The sequence below is a fragment of the Rhinolophus hipposideros genome, assembly GCF_964194185.1.
Source record: "Rhinolophus hipposideros genome assembly, chromosome: 9".
Classification (NCBI taxonomy): Eukaryota; Metazoa; Chordata; class Mammalia; order Chiroptera; family Rhinolophidae; genus Rhinolophus; species Rhinolophus hipposideros.
Window position 1 is genome coordinate 13,730,606 of NC_138055.1, and position 23,120 is coordinate 13,753,725.

A 23,120-nucleotide genomic window follows, 5' to 3' on the forward strand; every position below is an offset into this window, starting at 1 on the left:
GTCGTTTTTGTCTAACTTTTTCACACAGCCTTTTCAGCACTTCCAAAGAGTAAACTTGGTTAACTGTTTGTCCAGTTGGTACAAATTCATAATGAATAACCCCTCTGATATCAAAAAGGTTAGCAACCTCGTTAGAACAAGTTCACAAATTTAATTGTCAGACCTCGTACAAAGTGAAATACATTCATATATAACACATACATATACATCCTATATTCATATATATAACTCAGCCCTTCTAGGAAGAAAATGTCTCTTACAAAATCTAACACACAATAGGGCATGCTTTCAGTACTCACTTGACAATATTTTAAACGTAACACCATCATGTGTAGATTGGGAAGAGATAAAGGCCTTGGTGGCATAAGAGAAACAGCAGTGCACTTAAGAGTCAGGAGTGTAGATTATGACCTTAAACAAATCATACAGCTTTTCTGGGCCAGAGTTTTCCCACATGCATCTCCACAAACATGAGGTTGTTAGGGTTATAAAAGGATTCAGTTACAAAAGATGATACATACGAAAGCGCTATGTTTCAAGGAAATATAATTTGTAATTCCAAATTTGTTTATACACTTGCATATACATTGTTTTCTCCACTAATCTAATACCTTCACATGTTTAGAGGATATGTGTATAGCAGATGCTTAATAATTTTTCATGTAAATGGTAAGTAAACAAAAAGTGCCCAAATCATAAGTGTACAGCTAGATAAAATTCCACAAAATGAGCACATCTACATAGTCAGCACAAAAATGATGCAGTGCCACGATTAAGAACCCCAGAATTCCACTCTTGATCCCTTCAAATGGCAATCTCCCGTTCCTCAAGGGTCATCCTAACCTCTAACATCGCGGGTGATTTTTGTTGTCACTGAACTTTATATGAACGGAATCATAAAACATAGACCCCTTTGTTTCCATTGTGAAATTCATCCATTATTGTGTGTAGTTGCAGTTTGTTCACTTTCATTGCATGAAAGCAGTGCTATTCGAGGTGGTGTGTGAACCATGCTGGTCCCCACCGTTTGCCACGGATCTGCAATGCTATTAAGGTTGGTGCAAAAGTAATTGCAATTTAAAAAGTTAATTGCAAAAACCGCAATTACTTTTGCACCATCTCATATTACAGAAGGGGCACGAGAGCATTTAGAAATTTTCAAGCAGTTTGACATTGTGTGTAGTATTGTGTTATACAAGAGTTTCATTCTGACAGCTCGGAAACATCTGCTCCTTCACCACAGTGAGGTTAAGAAAACACCGCTGAATACAATGACTACATTACAATTGACTTATCCATCCTACTCTTGATGGACACTTGGACTGTTTCCAGTTGGGGGCTGTACTTCAGTGAACGTACTTCTATGAACGTACTCTTTTACATGTCATTTGGTAATCTGGGCCATAGGGCACACACATATGTCAAGCTTCATAAGGTAGCTGACTGCCACTGTTTCAAAGTGTTTATACTCCCACCAGTTGCTCTACATCTGCGTCAACACTTGGTATTGTCAGCCTTTTAAATTTTAGTCATTCTTGTGGGTGTACTGTGGTCTCATGGTTTTATTACGCATTTTACTGATGACTAGAAAAGTTGAACAATTCTGCATATGTCTATTGGTCATTCAGACAGCTCTTTTGTAAAGTGCCTGTTCAAGCCTTTTGTCTATTTTTCTATTGGGTTGATTGACTTTTTTGTATGGATTTGTGGGATTTTAAATGTATTCTGGATAGAGTTCTTTATTGCATATATGTGTTGTAAATATCTTCTCTCATTTGGTGGCTTGCCTTTATACTTTCTACTCTGGATGAACTCATTTTCATGAAGACCAATTTGTAAATTTTTCCTTTATGGTTTGATCTTTATTTTGTCCTGTCTTAGAAATTTCTGCCTATTTAAGAAATGTTTGACTTGTTTAAGATAAAGTTGTCAAGGTAATCTTCTGTTTTCTTCTAAAAACTTTATTGTTTTGCCTTTTACCTTTAGGTCTCTTGTCCATCTCAAATTAATTTTTTGTGTACGGTATAAGGTAGTGACTCCAGTTCATTTTTTTCCATACAGCCATACAATTGACCCAGGGCAATTTATTAAATAACTCTCCTTTTGGTCACTGTATTTCAATGTTACCTGTACCACAAATCAGTTGACTGTATATGTGTAGGTTTATTTCTAGATGATTTATTCTATTCCATTAGTCTATGTCTCAACAAATATTTGTTGAATGAGGATTATTATTTAAGAAATGTTACTTAACAAGGGTTAGACAGGACACTATTTCCACAGTTATTCTGCTGTGTGACTTTCCATAAATTTAAACTCTCTGATAGTATCCTCATTTGTCAAATAGGGTTCCTGCTCCTGTCTCACAAGGATGTTGGAAGGATGGACTATAATTGCTCTTTAGAAAATATTACACAAGCACAGTTTATACAACTGTCATTTACTTGCTTCATGATCGTAGGTTGGATGTCTTTAGGGCATCAATATTCTCTCTTCTGAAATCATACTATCTCCACAGGTTGAGAAGGGAAAGAAGTCCCTACGGACAAAGCAGGAGGGAGAGAGAGAAAGCCAGCAGACTTGTGGCGATAGTGGAAATCGAAATGAGATGACACTAAAAGAGAGAGAAAAACTCAGGAAATTCTTTGGGGTCTCATTATACAGCTTTTACTTCTTAATTACAGATTCTACTGCTGTACTGTTGCTTTCATTTCTCCTGTGCAAACTGTAGGAGATTTCACTTTTGTTTGGTAAAGGTATCAATTTTCTCACACCTTTTCATTCAAAGCTTCAACCAATCTTATCAATGCCTGGGAGAAAATCTGATGGGAGAATACTTCACACCAATGAATCCCAATCTGGTTTTGTTATCTCAGGGTAGTTCTAATTAACAGGTTTAGGAAACTTGTCCTATGGAAATTCAATGTCATTTATATAAAAAGTGAAAAGCACACACAGACATAGATGTACGCACATGCAGGTAAACACTCTTACCTGGGAACATAGCTATACCTCAGGTAGCATTTCACTGTTTTATCCTAGCCTTTTTGCTTACCTCTACCACAATTATTTGTCCTACGAAATTGTATATGTTCAAAAATCTCTGTCTCCTTACGGGCAAAAATTATGTACTTTACCTCTTTACATCTTTTGCATTTACCGTGGGCATAAAGTAATAAATGCTTTCTTAAATTAACTTACAAAAGGAAATATAAATGTTATAAAATAGAGTGCAATAACTCCAAAAAGGCTAGAAATCTGCTCCTATAAACAATGTTATTAAATTTTTTAGGCTTCTAGAGAATTTCTTAATAGCTTTGAAAATTCAAAAAGTATCATAAACTTTCCTTCCTTCCTGTCAACTTCGGGCTATTTCTCCTATGTATGCTGCTATACAGATATCAAATTATATCACATTTTATTTTTCATTTAAGCAAAAATTTATTGAACACCTACTTGTGCTAGGTATGCTGCTTAGTGGAAAGACTATGCCACTGAGGTCAGACATACCCACAAAGATCTAGAATGTGTGGTATGAGAAGCAACTGTGCATTGCTGAGGTGATTCTTTTTTATATTCAGGCAAGCATACAGAAAATAGAGAGAATAGTAAATAATGTAACGAACAGTCGTATATCCTCTTGTATTTATATGTCTGATTTCCCTATTAGACCATTAGCTCTTTGAGGGCAGTGACGCTGTATCTTGCATGTTGTGTGCCTAACACAGAACTGGGCACAAGTGGGCACTCAATAAAATGATTCAAGAAAAAAACAAAAAAAAAACCAAAACATGGCATAGCTTGAAGCTTTATTTTTATTTAATTGAGATCATGTCCTTTCTCACATTTCCTTCAAAGCCTCTAAAATAACCATGGAACTAACCTCTCTGTTACAGCGTGACATGCCCAATCACCTTCTGTGGACACTCACCACTTCATTGCCCTCAAATAGCATCCTTTGACTGCTCAATACTTGTATGACTTTTCTGTTTGCATGTTCGGCTCTACCACGTCTGTCGGTCCTTGTATTTTCTCCATACATGGCATCGATACCTGGGAAGCACTGGGAATGTATGCTAAGGGATCCCTGGAATAACATGCTTTCCTCCATCAACAGAGAGATTTAGCAAAGTGTTAAAGCAGGAGGAAGACAAGACCTTTTCAATTCCCTTTTCTGGAACTGACTTCAAGTCCTGTTAAAGGAATCATCTGACCTTCTTAAACACAGTCTCTTTAGGGAAGGGAGAGAAACCGGGAGGAGGGAGAGAGGAAGGCAAGACTGACACCACATGTGGAAAGAAGGCCAGCTACATTTCCTACTGAATGGAAAGAACTCTCCAAGTTAATCTGCTGATGGCATCAGCAGACAGACAGGAATGTAACACTGAGGCATGAACCTAAAAATGAACAAATGGTACTAATTTGCTAAACCTCAAGAAAAACCTAGTCATTAATTTTCTGTTTATGGTGAATTGTAAATGAACAGTCATAAAAATACCTACTAAAACAGTTAAAACCAAAACCAAACATCTGTATTTTCTGTAATGGATCTGTATTTTCTGTATAACAGTTGAGCTGTGAAATAGGTAAAGTTTTTAAAAAGTGAAATTCCCAGGGTTTCAAAAGGTATAAACTAGCACTATTCTTCTTAAGGTAAATCTGGCAGTGCATATCAAAAAACCTTCAAGTTTTGAAAAACCCTTTGACCCAACAATTCCAGGAATTTATCTACAAAGGTTTTTACCAGAAAATTCACTGTATTATTATTTGAAATAGCAAACAACCTAAATGCCTACACGTAGGGGATCTATGAAAGTTTGATAAATCCCTATGAAGGAATATTCACAAAATACAAATACACTTACGAGAATTCCTTCATAGGGATTATCACCTTTAACAAACAGGAGAAGAAAGCAGTTGTCAAACAAATGTTTTTTGATTGCATAATTCTTTTTAGCCACCAAATGAAATCTAGGTTACAAGATTAAATTAAAAAGAAACAATAACAACAATCAAAGGTGCTCTTTTTAAAGTGAGGGTGGGGAAACTGGAATACTGCCCACTCATCCCAGGGGCTATTCCTAGGAACTTTAGGGCTTCAAGGAACATGTTTTGAAAACCACTATTCTTCAAGAACATTTGTTGTGAAAAAAAGATCAAGATTATAAAATGACTGCATTTTTGTAAAGAAAATTATACATGTTTTGTAAAGAAAATTATACATATGTGAAACTCATACATATTTATATATCATACAATGAAGAATGGTTAGAAAGATATACATAAAATGCAAATAGTGCTTATCTTTGAGTGGTAGGTTTATAGGTAATTTGTATTTTCTTAGTGCTTGTATGCTTTCTTCACCATAGACTTTCTACAATTAGCATGTATTATTTTCATAATAAGGAAAATAATATTAGTTATTTTTAAAGTTGTATTTTAAAGTTGGATCTTTCTGTACAATAAGTTTTCCATATCCCTTTATTTCAGTTGGTATTTTAAGTATTAACAATTTTTTAGGTGCTTGATCAATTGGAGAAAGATGTCTTTTATCTAACAATCGAGGAGGTATTAAAATCTGGGTAAATGGACTCTTACTGGCAAGTTTCTCTGCACCCTTATTATAGATTTTTTTTAATGCTAAGTTGTGGGTACACTTAGTGTACACTATGTGTACAAAAGTACACTATGCTGATTTCTGTGTCTCTTAAAATGCTGTTCAATTTCTGGGAAATGTTCATCCCCCATTCTTCAAATGGCTAAATCATTCTCAGGTTTCAGGTTTTAGGAGAGACCTTCAGAGGTCTTCTGGGACTAAGTTAAGAGAGCATTCCAATCATTGCACTGTTTCTTTCCTAGCACTTAAAGCAATTTGAATTATATATCTGTTTACTTATTTGTCACCTGTCTCACCAACAAAACTGAAGTTTCATGCAAGCAGAGACTATGCCTATTATTTGCCAATATATTACACAACACCCAGCATAACACCTAGCAATTGTCCATAAATACTTGTTGACTGACTGATTAACTAAATGTTTGCTAAAGTTTGAATTTGGAGACTCATAAAGACTCAAGTGGCTTAAAATAACCTTTGCCACACTCTTGCCTAAATGAGTTGGCAAGATGCTGTTTTCAATACTGTTTAAATGTCTGATAACTTCAATAATAGCCCAGAGTCACGTAAATGGGGCACGTTGCATAACAGCTGTAACATCTGATCCACAACTCATAAGAGGCACTAGGTCTGCTGAGATGCCTGCATCTGGACTACTGATTCTTTCTCATGTATCATATGGAGAATAAACATTCTATAACAGTGAATGATATTTGCCACATCAATATTTTCTACAGCTTTCCCCAGCCCCACTATTACTTAAAACTGAAGCACACTAATGAGGGCTAATTTCAATTTACTGATATTTATTACATGTCATTCCATACACATACTGATGTGCAGCCACTGAATTATACAATCTCTTTGTTCAGGAATCTGAACAGTGTGAGCTACTATTTTGAGCACAATTCAAATAACAGGGGCTCCAACAATGGCAAACCAACAGTCTCAGAAGAGCTCTTGCAACTAAATGGAAAACTTAAAAACACCAAAACAAACAGTGTAAGAAAAATAACCATAGAAGGTACCAAATAAGCATAGAGACATAACATTTAAAATACTTCCAAATATTTGGTTTCAAAGCATAAATGGAGCATGTGGGCTTTCCACATCTTTTTCTGCCAAGTCCCAGGAAAAACTGACCATACCTTAGTCATCTAACACAGCTGTTAGGACTGATCTTCAAATATTTGGTTTCAAAATATAGACCTATTTGCACTTTAAAACTCGGATGCCTGAGCACTCCCACTATAGTACTGCCGTGAGATAATCCTTTCAAAGTAGGCTGCTGGCAAAAACAGATCTTTATTCATGGTGAGAACCGCTTCAAATATACACAGCAAAATGTTAACCTAAGTCCTAAAGTCAATTGTCAGAAAAGATAATTGCTCTGGCATCAAAATGCTTGGGGCGGGGGGAGAAGGGCAGAGGCTGAATTTCACCAGTTATTTAAGTTAAGGAGAGAGGGTGAATGTAAGATGATAAGATTCTAGAAGCAAGGAAAAAAGTTTATTATGTGAGCTTTACTTAAACTTGACTTCCTTGAGCTAAGTTTCTTGCTGAGTGTATTGTTCTTCTGGGTACTCCAATACAAACTATCAAATCTGCCTCACTTTGGATTGCTGGACGGTCCAAGCCACAGAAAAGGATCCTAGTCTAGAAATAAGTCAAGTGGTTTAAAATAACCTTTCCCATACTCTCGTGTAATTATGCTTGTTTTCTAGGACTGCGTACAAGCATGGCTCTCTAGTTGTAGCCCGACACTTCTGATAGTTATCTAACACTATAAAGTAACACTCTAGGAGATTGGGATGATAGGTGATACACAGAGCATCTTTCACTCTTCTGAGCAGACATCAATTCTGATTCACCAATTTCAACTGGCCTGATTTATCTTAACTTTTAAGATGGCAGCCACTGAAAATGCCTATACCTTTATGAACCATGTTGTTTTGTTTCTATTCAAATCTTGTAATTTAAACCTTGTTCCTGAAAGAGGCACTCAAAAAAAAAAAAAAAAAGGACACATGATTGTACTACTTGGAAAAGGAACCATATATGGCATCTTAGAAAACAGTAGTCCATCTTCACCCTATTCTTCTAATAAGTGTTACACAAATGGGAAAAATAAGACTTAGAATGGTTAAGAAATTAAGCCTGAGTCACACAACTGATTAATGGGAGAACTGGAAATTTTTTCCATTTCCCAATTTAGCATTCCTCCCTTGCAGGCAGCCGTAGGGGTGCCCCAGACCAATTAAATTCCACGGTAGATAACAACCCCCTTCTTAACCTTACCTCTTTATGCACCTTCCAACTGTCTACTGTCACATTGAAGAGAGCTTTGAGGGCCTCGATGGCACAGTCTGTCTCCTGAGGTGAGAGAGGAGGTCCATTATGGTCTACGGCCGATTCATATTCATCGGTCCACTTGATGCTAAAGGCACTTTCCAAGATCTGGGTTAGCAGCGGTAGGCCCTGGAGCTCGTAGCGCAATTGTGACCTGATGTCGGTGTGCAAAAGTGACAGGAGGAAGAGCAAGCGCAAGTCAAAGCACTTAATGTCATTGATAAACTTTCGGTCCTTGCACTTTCTTAGGAGGTTACAGAGCTTCGCAGCAAGGTTAAGTTCCAGGCTGAGCTGCTGTGCCATCTGACTGTTGAACACTATGTTACACAGACATTTTAATGACTCCACAATAACTGGGAACTCGGACACCTTCTCCAAAGAATCATCCGACTCATTTAGCTTGGCTAGTCGCAGCAGTATCTGCATATTTTCCTTGGTTGTTACAGGAACTAAAATCTTTTTGTCTCTGGAGAGAATGCGGAGAACTTCCAGGCAGGACACTTGACATGTTGTTGGGATGTCCCTTACGAGGACTTTAAATATGCCTTCACAGAGTTTCTGAGAAACAAGAACAAGTATGTTAAAATCACTATTTGGTTTAAATGATTTAAAATAGAATGTTTCTCTACCAATGTATTTAATAGCAGTTCAAGATCTGGCCAGAAAAGATTGTTATTATTTTTAAATCACAAAATGTTAGAACTGGAATATATTTGGTATACTTCTTTCACTTGACAGATATAGAAATTGAGGGCTAGAGAGGTTAAGTCACTTGTGCTGGGCCAGAATGAATGAGTGAGCCAGACAATATTCTTTCCATAATATCTCTTATTCTCTTTTAAATTGACTAATTTCAAATTTTCAAACAGCTTTGTTCTCAATGGATTTTAAATATCAGACTACACAAAATATCAGGATGGAAGACAATCAGTCTGAATCATAGCTGTTCCCTTCCCAGAAGTGATGATCAATGTTTCGAGATTGGGCTCACAATTGCTCACAAGCACAGGCTCTTGTAAAAAGACTTAAAGAAGGATGCATTCCTGCCCAATTGTAGCTGTGCTATTTCTTCTGACTTTATCGTTCTATGGCAGCAGTCTCATATTTTATAAACCTTAGCTCTCTTTAGCTAACTAATGTAATAACAGTTAAACATCACGTGACCCCAAAGAAGATCTTAGGGGTCACAAAACTGCCCAAAATGATTCTAAGTTGGATTCCAAAGAGGGCTTAGCTAGCATATATGATGCCTTTGGGCCAATCACGAAAAGATGCCCCTCTCTAGGCTGACTAACTGCAAAATTATTCCTCCTAGGTGGACAGATTACAAAAAAAACCCTCTCCCTCTGAACCCAAACCCATGGCTTGGGTTCAGAGTGTGGGCAAGGTCTTAGTTCCCCCTTTGTTCTCTTGGTGTAGAGCACAGATTACACAAATATATGTAGTAGTCCTGGTTCCAAATCTTGCTACCACTATATCAGAACAATTCTTTTAGGATGGTCCCAAAGTACTCTATCTTGAATTTTTTGAAAAATAGTTTGTTTTGTGATTGCCAAATTTAAGAACTACTGAGCATTCTCTCAAAAGTCAATATCCAGCTTTCTTCTCCATAAACTGTAGGTCACGCCTTATACATGAAGCAAGCAGGTTTACAACCATTCACCATTTCTGTATCGGGTACATTTTATAAAAACAGCAACAATTAGGACCAATACAAAATTTTACAAAGTTTCTATTAACCTATCCTCAGACTTTAACTCTTTCAAAAGAGGCTATCCGTGCAGGTCAAGCATTATGATCTAGGCAGGAATCCAGGCTACGTGCACCTTCTTATACATCCTAATCACACAGCTCTGGAAATGAAGCCAAAATTACGTGTACTATGTTCTCTAGATGGAGGTGGGAAGGAAATAACCTGACAAGCTAACAAAGTTTTATAACAATGGCAACTCTATCCCTGCCATAGCTGATAAGAAGAAGGGTTTTTCGTTTAATGTTTTAATATCATTGTTAAATCACTTTTAAAAACAACACAGTTTTGAAGTAGGGGTAAGTATAACGTGTCCATTACTGGAAATATATAAAACGGAACAATTTTCTCCAGTTTCAGATCTTTCACATCCAAGACCAAAAAGAACAAATTCTACATATTACTTCTTACCTGTCACATTCCTAAGGGTGGATTCTAACAACCTTTGCTCCCACGTAATTTTATTCAAAAGGGAAATCATCTACATTCATATTTAAGATGTAATAAATAATTATAAAACATTATATATGTGAATTTGGAGTTCTACATATCTTATAAAACACAGACATTTTTACCCCTTCCTTTCTAAACCAAAACCCAAACCAAAACAAACAAAAAAATCTATGGGCAACATGGCTCTTTTCTTGTTCTCTCTTCAGACTCAAGAAAAAAAAAAAAGCGAAGCATGAATAGAAATTGGAATAGGCAAGGCTATAAAACGAAAGGATTGTGAAACTCTGGGACATAAGACAGCTACATGGAAGATATTAGAGGTGCCTACAAAATTTATAGTTAAAAACTGCCTCATCTAACGGCTTGCAGGAGATCAACTAGCAACCAAACAGAAGAACTCGTTTTAAAGCAGTTTTCAATCAATCCAGTTTTAAAGCACAGTTTTCTTAAACATGTCACTTCTCATTACACACTTGCCTCACATAATGACTGTGAGGTAGCTTTCTACTACGTCTCTTGAAAAGTAATACCACTTCTTGGACAATGACTCCTCCCCCATTTTCGGTATTACAACTTTAACAAAAATCAAAGACACTCAAAATATAACAAAAGAAGTGATATTTAATAGACACACTCATTGCTTTACTCAATATAATCATTTCTATCCAGAGAATATTATAAAGAAAAATTAAGAAATCGTGTACCACATTTGGATGAATCAGAAAAGTTTTGCTTTGCACGTGTACACCAAGCAAGAGGACTAAAGATACAGTACTCTTTACCATCCCCCCACCTGTTGTGTGCACACTGCTTCTGTGTTTCAATGCTGCTCTTGTATTTCGCTTTTATTTTGCCCTAACAGTGTTTTTTCTGTGCTCTGGCTATTTTTTCATTGATTTTCCTTCCCCCCAAAACATGCCCTGCTATCTTTCCATAGCACCTTGCTGCCCACAGGTGCTGCTGAAATGAGCCCAGTGTCCCTACGGACGCCTCTGTCAGAATCCCCTTCCAAGGGCTCCAAACTGACTCCCAGTCCCTTAACCAGACGTCCTGAGCCATTTCGCCCACTGTTCCTTCAGCATGGCATGCCCTGCCACCATGTCACCAGGCAGGACCCCCCTCTTTTTCTAAGGCTTAGTTTGAGAACCGAGGGGTCCACAAGCCTTTCCCGCCACTCCCTCCTTTGCTTTCTTTCAGTCTGTGCCTCCAACTGCACTCAGTTTTCATCTTTTTATACAAGGAGCTGTTGGGGCATCTCGTTCCTTCTCCAGCCTCCTTGAGAACAGAGGCTATGTTTCCCCTGTGTCCCAGGGGTTGGCCCAGGTGTGCTATAACTATGTTTAAGTGCAAGATAACCATAAACTCCCGAAGATTACCTGCCTTAAAGGCTACCACCTGACTCTCCAGCACTTTCCACAGACTGACTGCTTGTATTCCTCCTCCACCAGCCCCCCGGCTATCAAGTCTTCTCTTCTGTTTGCAGGTAAAATAAACCATCAGTACATTACATTTTAGGTACAAACTATTTGTATTTACTTTCAAAGTATTCATTTCTTCAAACTTTTTATTGTTTAACTGATATATTTTTAATCTAAAACTTATTTTGCTATCTTTGATAATCAAAGAACATACTTTTTCCATTAAAATTAATGGAAATATTTTCTGATTTAATACCTTTTTACTTTGAGGCCAGGTTTTCAGGAATGAACTAAAGTCATAAAGCAAAGGTTTGATATGCTGACAAAGTATAATTACTAAAAATCAAAGAGTCTGAGATGTGGTCCTTTTAAAATGCTCATTAGCTTAGTAAGTCATGGTTATTTCTATAGTGTGCAAGACCCAGCAGCAGAGACTCGAGTAAGATCTCAAATGGTTCCCCAATGCTAATACCAGTATTGCCCTCCAAATTTTAGTAGCTTGTTCCCGAACTGAAACCCTAGAGTAGACTATAGCAGTGATTCTCAAACTTCAGCATGCATCATACTCACCTAAAGGGACTGTTAAAACCCAGACTGTTGCACCTCACCGAGTTTCCGATTCAGCAGGTCTGGAGTGAGGCTCCACAACCGGAACTTTTAACAAGTTCCCAGCTGCTGCTGCTGCTGCTAGTTCACGAGCCACACTCTGAGAACCACTGAACTATAGTTAACAATGGCCTGATGTAACTTGGGCGTTAGCGGGTACCGGTACACTGAGAGTAATTGACTGGGTCAGGCCAGAAAAGTAGGCGACAGGACAGCAATTAGCACAAATACCTCCACTTCTCCTTGACTGTCCTGTGCTGAAGATGTACATGGGGGGCAGGGAGAGGAATGAGATGCCCTTGTCTGGTCACATTACTTTTCTTAAATGTTAACAACTCCTAGAGGTATCAAGCATATTATTGTTTAAGGTCAGGGGGTCCTGGGCTTGAAATTTATTCAATTTACCACGGACTCCGGAATCAGAACAGTGCTGTGATTAAGAGCAGGGGTTCTGGATTTAAATTGCTTGTGTTCAAACCTTGGTTCTTCTACTGTATTCTAATGGTGTGACCCTGGCAAGTTACTCAGCCTCTCTGGGCCTCCCTCACTGTAGGAATGAAATGACAGCACACATGAACAGCACCTAGACCAGTGGCTGGCATGTGGCAAGTGTATACTGCCGGTTATCTGTTGTACATTATTGTAAGATAAAATTTCAAAGTCCTCAGCTTAGCATTTAGGATCCTCTAACCTGCTTTTGAGTCTTCTCTTTCGTAGTCTTCCCCTATCAAGCCCTTCTCTTTAGCTATATTCCTTTCCAAATTACCTCACATTGAGCTCACATTGAGCTCCTTTGCTTTCTAATTGCCTCCCCTCTACCTCATCCGTCCTTTTCCCTCTTTGACTATTTTTTAACCATTCTCTAAAACTAAGCTTAAAATTCACATTTGATATAAAGTTTTCCCGAACAATTTCACCCCACAACATTCTTTCTTTCCAAAGAAAACCCAAACCACAATTTGTAGCAATCATTTGGTGCTCAGCACATTCTTCCTGTTCGTTTTCTTGAGTTTGCCTCAACTACAAAAAGCTCTCTGAAGGTGGGAAGGACACCTTTTCTTTTTTAAATGAGAGAAGAAAATGTACTGCAGTGGCTTTTGAATTAGAAAGACCTGGGTTTAATACCTGGTTCTGCGACTGTGCAATTCAGACGTGTTATTTAACTTCTTTGACACTCACTTTTCTATTTGTAAAATGGCAATAACATCACCTGTATCTCACAGGGCTGTTGTGAAATAGACCCTGGGACATAATAAACATTCTTTGAATATAACTATTTCTTCATAATCATTGTAGCCCTTAGCAGAGCAACTAGCATTAAGAAGTTCCCCAAATCTAAAGCATTAGTAGAGGTCTATTAATGTTGTCTTGACACTTCTTTCTAAGAAGGAAAGAAATGTAGTAAAGGCTATTTTTGTGATTGTACTTGTTGGATGGATGGTTTGTCCCATTGGATGAAAAGGTCTTTTCACACAAGTAGCAGAAATTATGCATCTTCATATCATGTTCTTTTTTCTGAACAGTTTAAATTACTTACATATATGTGTTCTTTAAAATGTAGAATGAATCAAACTACTAAAGCAAATAGAAAAACATTTATGATTATACTGCCTAGTATATTTTATATGCAGTGGACAGATGGGTTTCTAATCTTTAGTCAATCAGTAACAGATATACTTTGACACAGTTACAATCATCATGTGTACATAGTTTTGTTCCGACTTGGACACTTAGCTAAGAAGGAGGAGGCCAGGACTCAATCCCGATCACGTGACCCCAATGTGATTTCCACTGTAAATTACTGACTGTACCATAGCTGTCTCTCATTTATTCACTGTGCTCTTGATCATGTCCCTTAATTAGGCCCCTTTCTTCATTGATACCATGCATTAGGACTTTCTAGAGCAACCTTCTTCCACTTCCAGAATGGTAGGCTATTCACTGTGAATCTGTAAAACTACGATCAACGTAGGCTGTAGGTATGAAACGAGCAAAACGTGCTGTGCGCATATGTGGGCATTCAAGTGATCTATCATGACTTACGTATGTACTGTCTTAAAAAGCGATTTCTAAAAATATTACAAGTCAAGTTTCACACAGAAAGAAAATGTGTTTGCTTAAAAGATACACATCATCGTCTACCAGTCTGGCAACCCAGAAGAGGTCAGAAAGCACTTTTGAGACAAGTGTTACTCAAAAATGTCTGCAGATTGGTGTCAGTGTACAAACCGTTACTAGACAGACTATACTGAGACAGGTACGAAAAATTGAAAGTATGCATTTAGAAAACTTTATAGTATTTGACTTTGCTGTGACACCCAAGGATGTGATTATTATTTTTTTAATGATTCATTTAAATTGTATTTTACAAAAGTACCAGTTTACCACTACAAATTAGGAAAAAATAAACAACAAAAAGCTTGGTCCTTCAGCACAAATAGTTTGAGAAGTACTATTCTAGAGAATGCATTTTATCCTGTGTAAGTTTTCTTCAATTACATGACCAAGGTAGTAAAACTAACTCAGATCTCAAGAGTAATTGGGAAATAATATAAAGGCTCATACATATGCCTATCTAAGACTTAGTTCAATTGTTAAGCATTGTGGTGAAAACTGACAGCTGTCCAACAAACCCGTTCTCCTCCTCTGGTCCAGTGACAACTGTGGCAAGGCCCAGGGCAGCCAGCTACAGCACATTCCTCAGCTGTTCCCTGTGGTCACATGACTGAGCTCTTGCCAATGATACGTGTGCACACACTGTATACCACTCTCAGGTTTGGGCCTTTAAGACAGTGGGCAAGCCTTCTCTACTTTCTCGTCCCCTTCTGCAGCCCAGAACTTGAAAATGGAGCCCAGTACAGGCAGGAACAATGCTCAGGTGGTGAAGCATGGCTTCACACTTGGAAAGACCTTGGGCCGCTGAGCACACTTATAGAGCCGAGCCACCACCTGCCTGGATGGTCACCTTAGAACCGCTACTTGAAAAGGTACTAAACACCTATATTCCTTAAGTCATTTCTGTCTTGGGGTCCCTTTGTTGCAAGAACTTAGCTTTACATTTAAATGGAATGTATCTTTGAGATATGGTGTCCCATCAATGCCCTCTAAAACACCTCTTGTGTCATCATTCCGTAAGTACCAGAAGTTATACTTCACCTGAGTGACTAGGCAACTACTCTCTACATCTAATACTAAGAGTTAGGCCAACTGGGCCTGGTTGTGCCATGGCTGGGTAGCATATTTATTTGTTCATCTAGTCATCTGTTCATCAAGAATTCACCAAGTGCCTGTTTAATAAATCCAAAGCAATGTCCTTGGTTTGGAAGGCAAACTGGGGAAGGCAATGGTGAACTTCTGAGGAACTCAGAACTGAGTGAGGGAGAACTACAAAGCAACACAAGCTGTGGATTAATGTGGTAAGTGCTCTGATTGATCCAAACCAGTTTCTCAGCCTCGGTACTATTGATATTTTGGATTAGATAATTCTTTGTTGTAAGAGGCCATTCTGTGTATTCTAGAATATTTAATAGCATCCCTGGCCCCCATCCACTAGATGCCAATAACACCCTCTCACTACCACTACCACCCAGTCATGGAAATCAAAAATATCTTCAGAAATTGCCAAATGCCTCCTGGGGAGCAAAACTGGCCCCCACTAGAAGCACCGATTTAAGTGTAAAAAACTACGACAATACAAATCTAAGGCACCTAATCCAATCTCATGGGAGGGAAATGGACCAATTCAGGGAAACACTTTCTAAGAAAGTGGCATCTAAGATGACACCGGAAATGTACATATTTAATTTCTATTCACTCATTTAACAAATATGTGAGTGTCTACTGTATTAAAGACATTGTGCTACGTGATAGGTGCAGAGTAGTGAACAAAATAGACATGATTCTGTCATGTGTTATGGGGGTCACAGTCTAATGGGGAAGACAGACAATAAACAAACAAAAAATATGCAATTAAAATGTTATAAGGGAAATGAACAGGATGCTATGATAAAAAATAACTGCAGAAAGGATCAACTTTAGATAGAATGAAGCCACGTTCTGATGGCGAGAGGCTGCTAAATGTGTAGAGTCAGAACGGCGTCGCAGGCAGAGCCTGGGGTGTGTGAGGTCCTGAACGCCAGTGGGGGTGATGCTAATGGCAGAGTTCTGTGAAACAGAAGCTGGAACCAGAGCAGGTGAAGTTTTATAGGCCCTGATAAGGAGATTAGACTTTAAACGCTACAAAAAGTCACTAAAGGAGTTTAAACAAAGGAGAAATACATTTAAAATTTTGAAAAATCACACTGGCTGTTGTGTGGAAATGGATCACAGAGGAACAAATGCAGCTTCAACTAGAGTGGCCGCAGTAGAGAGGGAGAGAGGTGGACTGACTGGGTACGTATTTCTGAGGAAAAACTGATAGTACTTGCTATTTGTTGGGGAGAAGGAGGTCCCTGGCTTAAGAGTGTGCCTTTTATTGAGAAGGGGTGATCAGAGGAAGAACAGGTTTGAGGAAAATTCTGTATGGACACATTAAGTTTGCGATGCCTACAGAGATGTCAAGTAGGAAACTGAACGGATGTGGCTGGAGCCCTAAGCAGCCATCAGCGTTATGCCTGATGATGTATATTGAGCAAAGGCATTTCGAGCTACAAGAATGGATAAGGTAACCTAGAGAAACATATAGAAAAAAGGAAGACTAAGATAGAGCCCTGAAAAATGCCAACACTGAGGGGCTGGGGAAGGAGATGAGGAGGTAGCAGCCGGAGAGGCAAGAGGAAATCTAGGAGTGTGACGTTTGCAAGACAAGACAAAAATGCATTTTATAGAAGGACTAGTCAATTGTTTCAAATGCTGAAGAAATATCAAGTAGTGCGGTATAAGGATTGGGCAATGTTAGATTACCAGTGTCCTCGATAAAAGCCGTTTCCTCAGAGTATTTGGAGAGCGAGAAAGTGGAAAGAGACATCATACATACCTTTCAAGACATGTGGCTATAAGGGAAGCAGAGAAAAGGGGTGATAACTAGAGAGAATAAGGTCAACAGAGGTTGTTTTTCTTTTGTTTTTAAAGAGAGGATATACTAATCCACATCTGTATGAGGGGAATGAAGACTTTGGAATTAATCCAGAGGGAAATGGGAAATTTATTGCAAGGTATTAAGCATGGGAATGACATTAGATTGGTGCTTTGGAAATAGTACTGATGGTAATATAGCGAATGGACAAGAAAGGGGATAGAACAGAACCAGTTAAGAAGGTGAGAAATGATTCAGGTCCGAACTAAGGCAGAGAAGTGGAAAGCTAAGAGATTTTAAGGAAATGGAACTGACTGAATGAATGATTGGTGGAATGACTGGCTGTCTAGGGAAGAGAAGAGGAGGCAAGGAGCCCCTCAAGTTTCTAACTCAGACAACCTGGTTGACAGGATTATCATTCATTTATGAGAGAAGGGACTCATTTCCTAAAGTTGGCAGCAAAAGGAAAATGTTACTGCCTGGCAGACCTTTCTCTTTAACTTCTCCCGAGTGGACACCTCAAATCAAATGCATCCAAACTCATTAACTAGGAAGGGATCAGAGCCCCTGTAACTCACCTTTCCAAAACTCATACTGAATTACGTATTGTCACACCATCCTTGATCCAGGCTGAAAAACTTACTGTCTACTACCTATGCACCTTTTCTCATGTATTTCCTGTACTTACAATGTTTCTCAAACCCTAATCTTCCCAAATCATTTCTATCTTCAAAGCAAATGCCATCTCCCAGCAGGAAGTAACCTCTTCCACCTCTAAATCCAGAGTACTTAATCTCTACCATTTGTATAGCACTTAATACCTCTGACCTTGAATTGTATTTATGGAGACTTCTCTCTCTCTCATCAGCTTTAGGTGGGGGGGGGCAAGATTTGTCTGATATATTTATTTTTCTTCCACAGGTAAAAAGATGTTGTCAAATATGATGAATAAGTACTTACATGCATAAATACTAAGTGTGAATCTTGAAAGCACTGTGTGCTGGAAGAGTATTATGTCCAGACATTCACTTGGTCATTAAAGCTCTGGGTTCAATTCCCAGTTACTACTCATTTAGTTGTGACTTTGAACAAATTGGTCAACTTCTATAATTTCCTTATCTATAAATTGGGGTATGATAGTACCTACTTCAAAGGGTTGTTGAGGGAATTAAATGAGCTAGTGTGTCTGTGCTGCCCTAGAATAAAGTAAGTAATAACTGTTATTTAACATTATAACTACAATGCACGTGCCACATATAGTATTATCATACATTTTAGTAAGAGGCTACATGGTATAATGGAATACATGAGTTGCAAGTGAGACTTCATTTGCTATTTATTTATTACCTGTGAGATCCAGGCAAGTTATTTGGTTTTCCTGAGTTTTAGTTTCATTATGTGTAAAATGGGGACAATACCCTCTGTGTTAGTGTTGTTTATTAAATGAGATGATGGTACACAGTAAGAGCTAAAATCATAAATTCCAAGAGCAAGAACTATAATTAAAGGTCTCAGCCAACGGCAGTATCTTAATGGAAGCCTGTTTTTTTTTGTGATTGAAACAATAAGCCTACATGTAAATATGACATCTAGTTTTATCCTCAACATCAGTGCTTATCAAAACAATTTAATGTGCTGAGGTTCTCAAAAGTCTTTACTATTGGTTGGTGAAATTCAGGTAAAGACTCACAGATTAATTTGGAATAAAAATAGGCCAATGACTGACTAAATAACCAAATCAAAATAAAACAGTGAACAGAGAAAGTGAACATTGCAAAAGACAAGGACTAATGTCTGTTTTATTTATAAGAAACAGGAAAATGTAATAACTTTCCAGTTCAAGCTGGAAAGGGGCGCAGGTTATACACACAGCACAGGCACTGAATTCAATTTGGCAGTAACCCTACGACAACTGCAGGCCAAAAAAGAGCTTAAGAGCCAAACAAAATGAGTGTAATTTCCAGAATCAGAATGTTAAGAGTTAGAAGGGGCAAGTGACTATTAATATGAACAAGCACCAGCAGTGTGAAAGGTTCTATTGAAAAAAAAAGGTTTTGTGGGAGAATAAGTCTGGGAAACTTGTAAGGTTATTAAAATAGTAAAGATTCTCAGATGTACGATGGAAAAAAAAAAACTTGTTTAATTTTTTAAAACTGCTATTTCCTTTATTTGACCACAGAATCCATTAAAAAGTAATAATACCTAATATACTCAGGACTAGGGGATATTTTTTTATTTTACAGATATGAAAACTGACTCCCAGAGAGGCTAAATGATTTGCTTGAGGTAGCACAGAAAGCCACAGTGGGAAAGGGGACTCAGATTCTTATTTGACTCAGTCTTACTCTCTTTTCATTCTATTGGTATCTGGCGATATATAAGAAATACAGCAAAGATGGGTATTTCAACGTTAAAAGCAATTTTTTGTTACGCTACGTCTGTGAAAGGGATTACTGGCTGATTTTTTTCTCCTTAAATAAACAGACTAATTAAACATGGTTCTACTTATTATTATTTATGTTTTAATGTTTATGTTCTTCTATTGTAGTAGTAGAATACCTAGCCTTACATCCTCCCCCTTTAGAGTAAGAATGGACTCCCCCCGTTTTTGCCCATTCTGTCTACACTGTTAGCCACACGCTTGACTTATGCTCTCACTCCATCAGCCAGGACTCCTATAGCGATGGGATAGAGCCCCCATCTTAAAATAGACTATGTACACCCAACTGGGAGCTGTGGCCCAGTGCCAGGGATACTTAAAGTCACAGGACGATCCTGGTGCATCCTTTTAACCACTGTTTTACTAAAAGGTTGGGGTGGGGGAAAATTTCTACATGCAAATAAACAAAGGCCTTGCAAATCACAATACAAAAAGTCACATAAAATTTTAAAAATATATACATATACATATTTAAAAAACCAGATCTCAAAGGAATTTTGCAGCTAAGGCATGATGCCTTGGGTGATGCCTCCACTGTCCTCTGATGGACGTCACCGGATATATATTCCACAGGGATCTAATTTTAGTTCTGAACTGGAGCTGAAGGTCAGCCATCTAAATCTGATAGTTCCAAACTTTTGCCCTCTGTGTATAGCACGTGTGTGTGTGTGTGTGTGTGTGTGTGTGTGTGCGCGCACGCATGCACAAGACAAAGACACACCGGTATTAAATTCTAAAATAAGCTTACTATAATTAACAGTTGGAACAATGTTGTCAGTCACACAAGACAAACCTATTAAAAATTCTATCTTACAAAAACATTAAACAGTGACTGACTTACTGCCAGAATTCTAAAATGTGCTTTTTAATAAAAGTTAGAGAATGAAAATTCTGGAGGTCAAATTTGGAATTTCTTTATGAAAAGCTAAAGATGAGATTTTCTTTTTAATTTATTGGGGTGACATTTGTTAGTAAAATTACATAATTTCAGGTGTACAATTCTGTATTACATCATCTATAAATCCCATTGTGTGTTCACCACCGAGTCAGTTCTCTTTCCATCACCATATAATTGATCCCCCTTTCCCTTATCTCCCTCCCCCCACTCCCCTTACCCTCTGGTAACCACTAAACTATTGTCTGTGTCTATGAGTTTTTGTTTCTCAGTTGTTTGTCTTGTTCTGTTGTTGTTTTTGGTTGATATACCACATATCAGTGAAATCATAGGGTTCTCTGCTTTTTCTGTCTGACTTATTTCGCTTAGCATTATAATCTCAAGATCCATCCATGTTGTTACAAATGTTCCTATATCATCTTTTCTTAACGCCGAATAGTATTCCATTGTGTATATATACCACAACTTCTTTATCCATTCATCTATCGAAGGACATTTTGCAGCTGGGTCCAGCTGTATTTAGCTTAATATCGTATCTTACACTTCGGGGTTTTTCCTCCTTGGATGGGAGGCAACAGTAATTCTCACTTTTTATTGAATGGGTACTGTCTTTATCAAAGAGGTTTGATCTCACTTCCTAAATTTCACCTCTGGTTTCCCTTCTTGCACATGCACATCTTGCGGTAATGCAGTCCTTCTGGCTATGCTCTGTGTCATGGTGATCTCGCCAAAAATACTGAAAAGCGACTTCAAAGTAATAACAATGCTGTAAGTTTCACTCAAGTTTCTTCGCTAATTAGCAATACTGAGAAAGACTTGTTGCATCATCAAGAGTTCATGAACAGGTTGGAAAGACAGTTTAGGTGTAAATGAAAGCTTACAAAACCAATCATTTGCCCTTCCTTTCTTGACTGAGGGCAGAAATGAGCATGTCAAAAATTTATTTCTCTTCAAATATAGTACCAGACAACTCTGCTTCTCTTATTACTTAAGTAGGAGTCTTTATTTTTCAGGAAGCTCTTTTCTCCACTATCTATGCAAAACTTATTTTAGTATTTTAATACACTGCAAATACAGAAGTATCATTTGTTTCATATTAGAATTTACTAAATAAGGAAACATTATCTCATTTAATCTTTAGTGAATTCTTAGCACAAGCTATAGTATATTAACAAGGCTGGAAGACAGACACTCTTGTCACAATGTATCCCTCCCTCCTATCTTGGTGGCTGATTGATACAGATCCTGGGCCCATTGCCTTCTACTGCCCTTCTGCCTTTTTCCGTGTATCAGTCTTTCCTATAAACAATCTTTTTGGAATTTTCTTACTTTGTCTCCAAAGTCATTTACCCTCTACCCTCCAACATGTAACTATTCACTCTGAACTAGTTATTCTATCTCTGAATCCTTTGTTCTCAGCTCTAGAAGCCCAGGCATGTATAAGAGACAGTCTGGGGCTCTGACTGTAAGCTGGTATTATGGGTGGAATGTGGGTATCCCCTAAATTCATTTGCGGAGGGCCAATGGGATGGAATTTGAAGATGGGGCTTTAGGGAGGTAACTACGATTAGCTGCGATCGTGAGAGTGGGGCCTTGGTCCAGTGGGATTAGTGCCCTTATAAGAAGAGATACCCAAGAGCTAGCTCACTCACGCTCTCCCCCAGCCCCTCCGCACAAAGAAGAGGTCATGTCAGCACACAGCGAGATGGCAGCCATGTACAAACCGAGAGAAGACACCACAGAATGGACCTTGCCAAAACCTTAATTTTAGACTTCCCAGCCTCCAAAACTGTGAAAAATAAGTTTTTGTTGTTTAAGCCACCCAGTCTATGGTATTTTGTTATGGCAGCCTGAGTGGACTAAGACAACCAGGAACAGGGACAAAAAGGAAGTTAAACTGTCTCAATGAGACAGTTGTGAGACTTTAGAGGTCTTCAAAGGCACAGTAACACACTAGTAGTATAGCAAAAAAAAGCACAGAAACAGATTACTTGGGTTTTTTTTCTAGTCCCTAGTTCTACTATTTTCTCCACTTGGACTGATTTATTTAATCTATCTGAAACTAAATTTTCTCGTGTATAAGAAATCTCCCTATTTCACAAGTTACTGTAATTAATATAGATACTGTAAGGTGTAAGGCATCTTACAACTGAAGGAAAGAAAGCACCTGGGTTCAAACACTAGCTTTGCTCCTGTGGCTATATGAGCCTGGGCAATTTATTGAAAACAGTGAGTCATTTCCTCAACTCTAAAAATAGGGATAACATCTAGGGCTTATAAATATTAAATGATATATTTAAAAAAATATCTAGCATAGTGCTTGGCATAGAATAGAGGCTAATTAATGTACATAACATCATAAAGATGGCCCGATGGACAAACAGATCAGGAGACATTAACAGGCACACTCTACACAAGCCCAGCACGGGTAGGAAGTTTTCACCTGCATTTGCCTTTTAATGGCAAAAGCACTGGAGAAAGCAAACTGCTGATGTTATAAATATAACATTGCAATTTTATATTAATTTTACGGATTCTATAATGTCCATTTAGAGTCTGTAATGCCCAATACGGAACA

At 38.0% G+C, this 23,120-nt stretch overlaps 1 protein-coding gene across 10 annotated transcripts in view; it reads right to left on the bottom strand.

Annotated features, from left to right (window-relative positions):
• RIC8B (RIC8 guanine nucleotide exchange factor B) overlaps positions 1-23,120 on the bottom strand; it is a 96,853-nt gene that overhangs the window by 53,613 nt on the left and 20,120 nt on the right. For all 10 annotated transcript variants that reach the window (XR_013993946.1, XR_013993947.1, XR_013993948.1 and 7 more), the window contains one exon: positions 7,916-8,524. Coding sequence is in view for 7 of the 10 variants with exons in the window: in XM_081058528.1 (XP_080914654.1) it covers positions 7,916-8,524 (609 nt within the window). In the remaining 3 variants the exon portion in view is untranslated. The remainder of the gene's footprint in view (positions 1-7,915; positions 8,525-23,120) is intronic.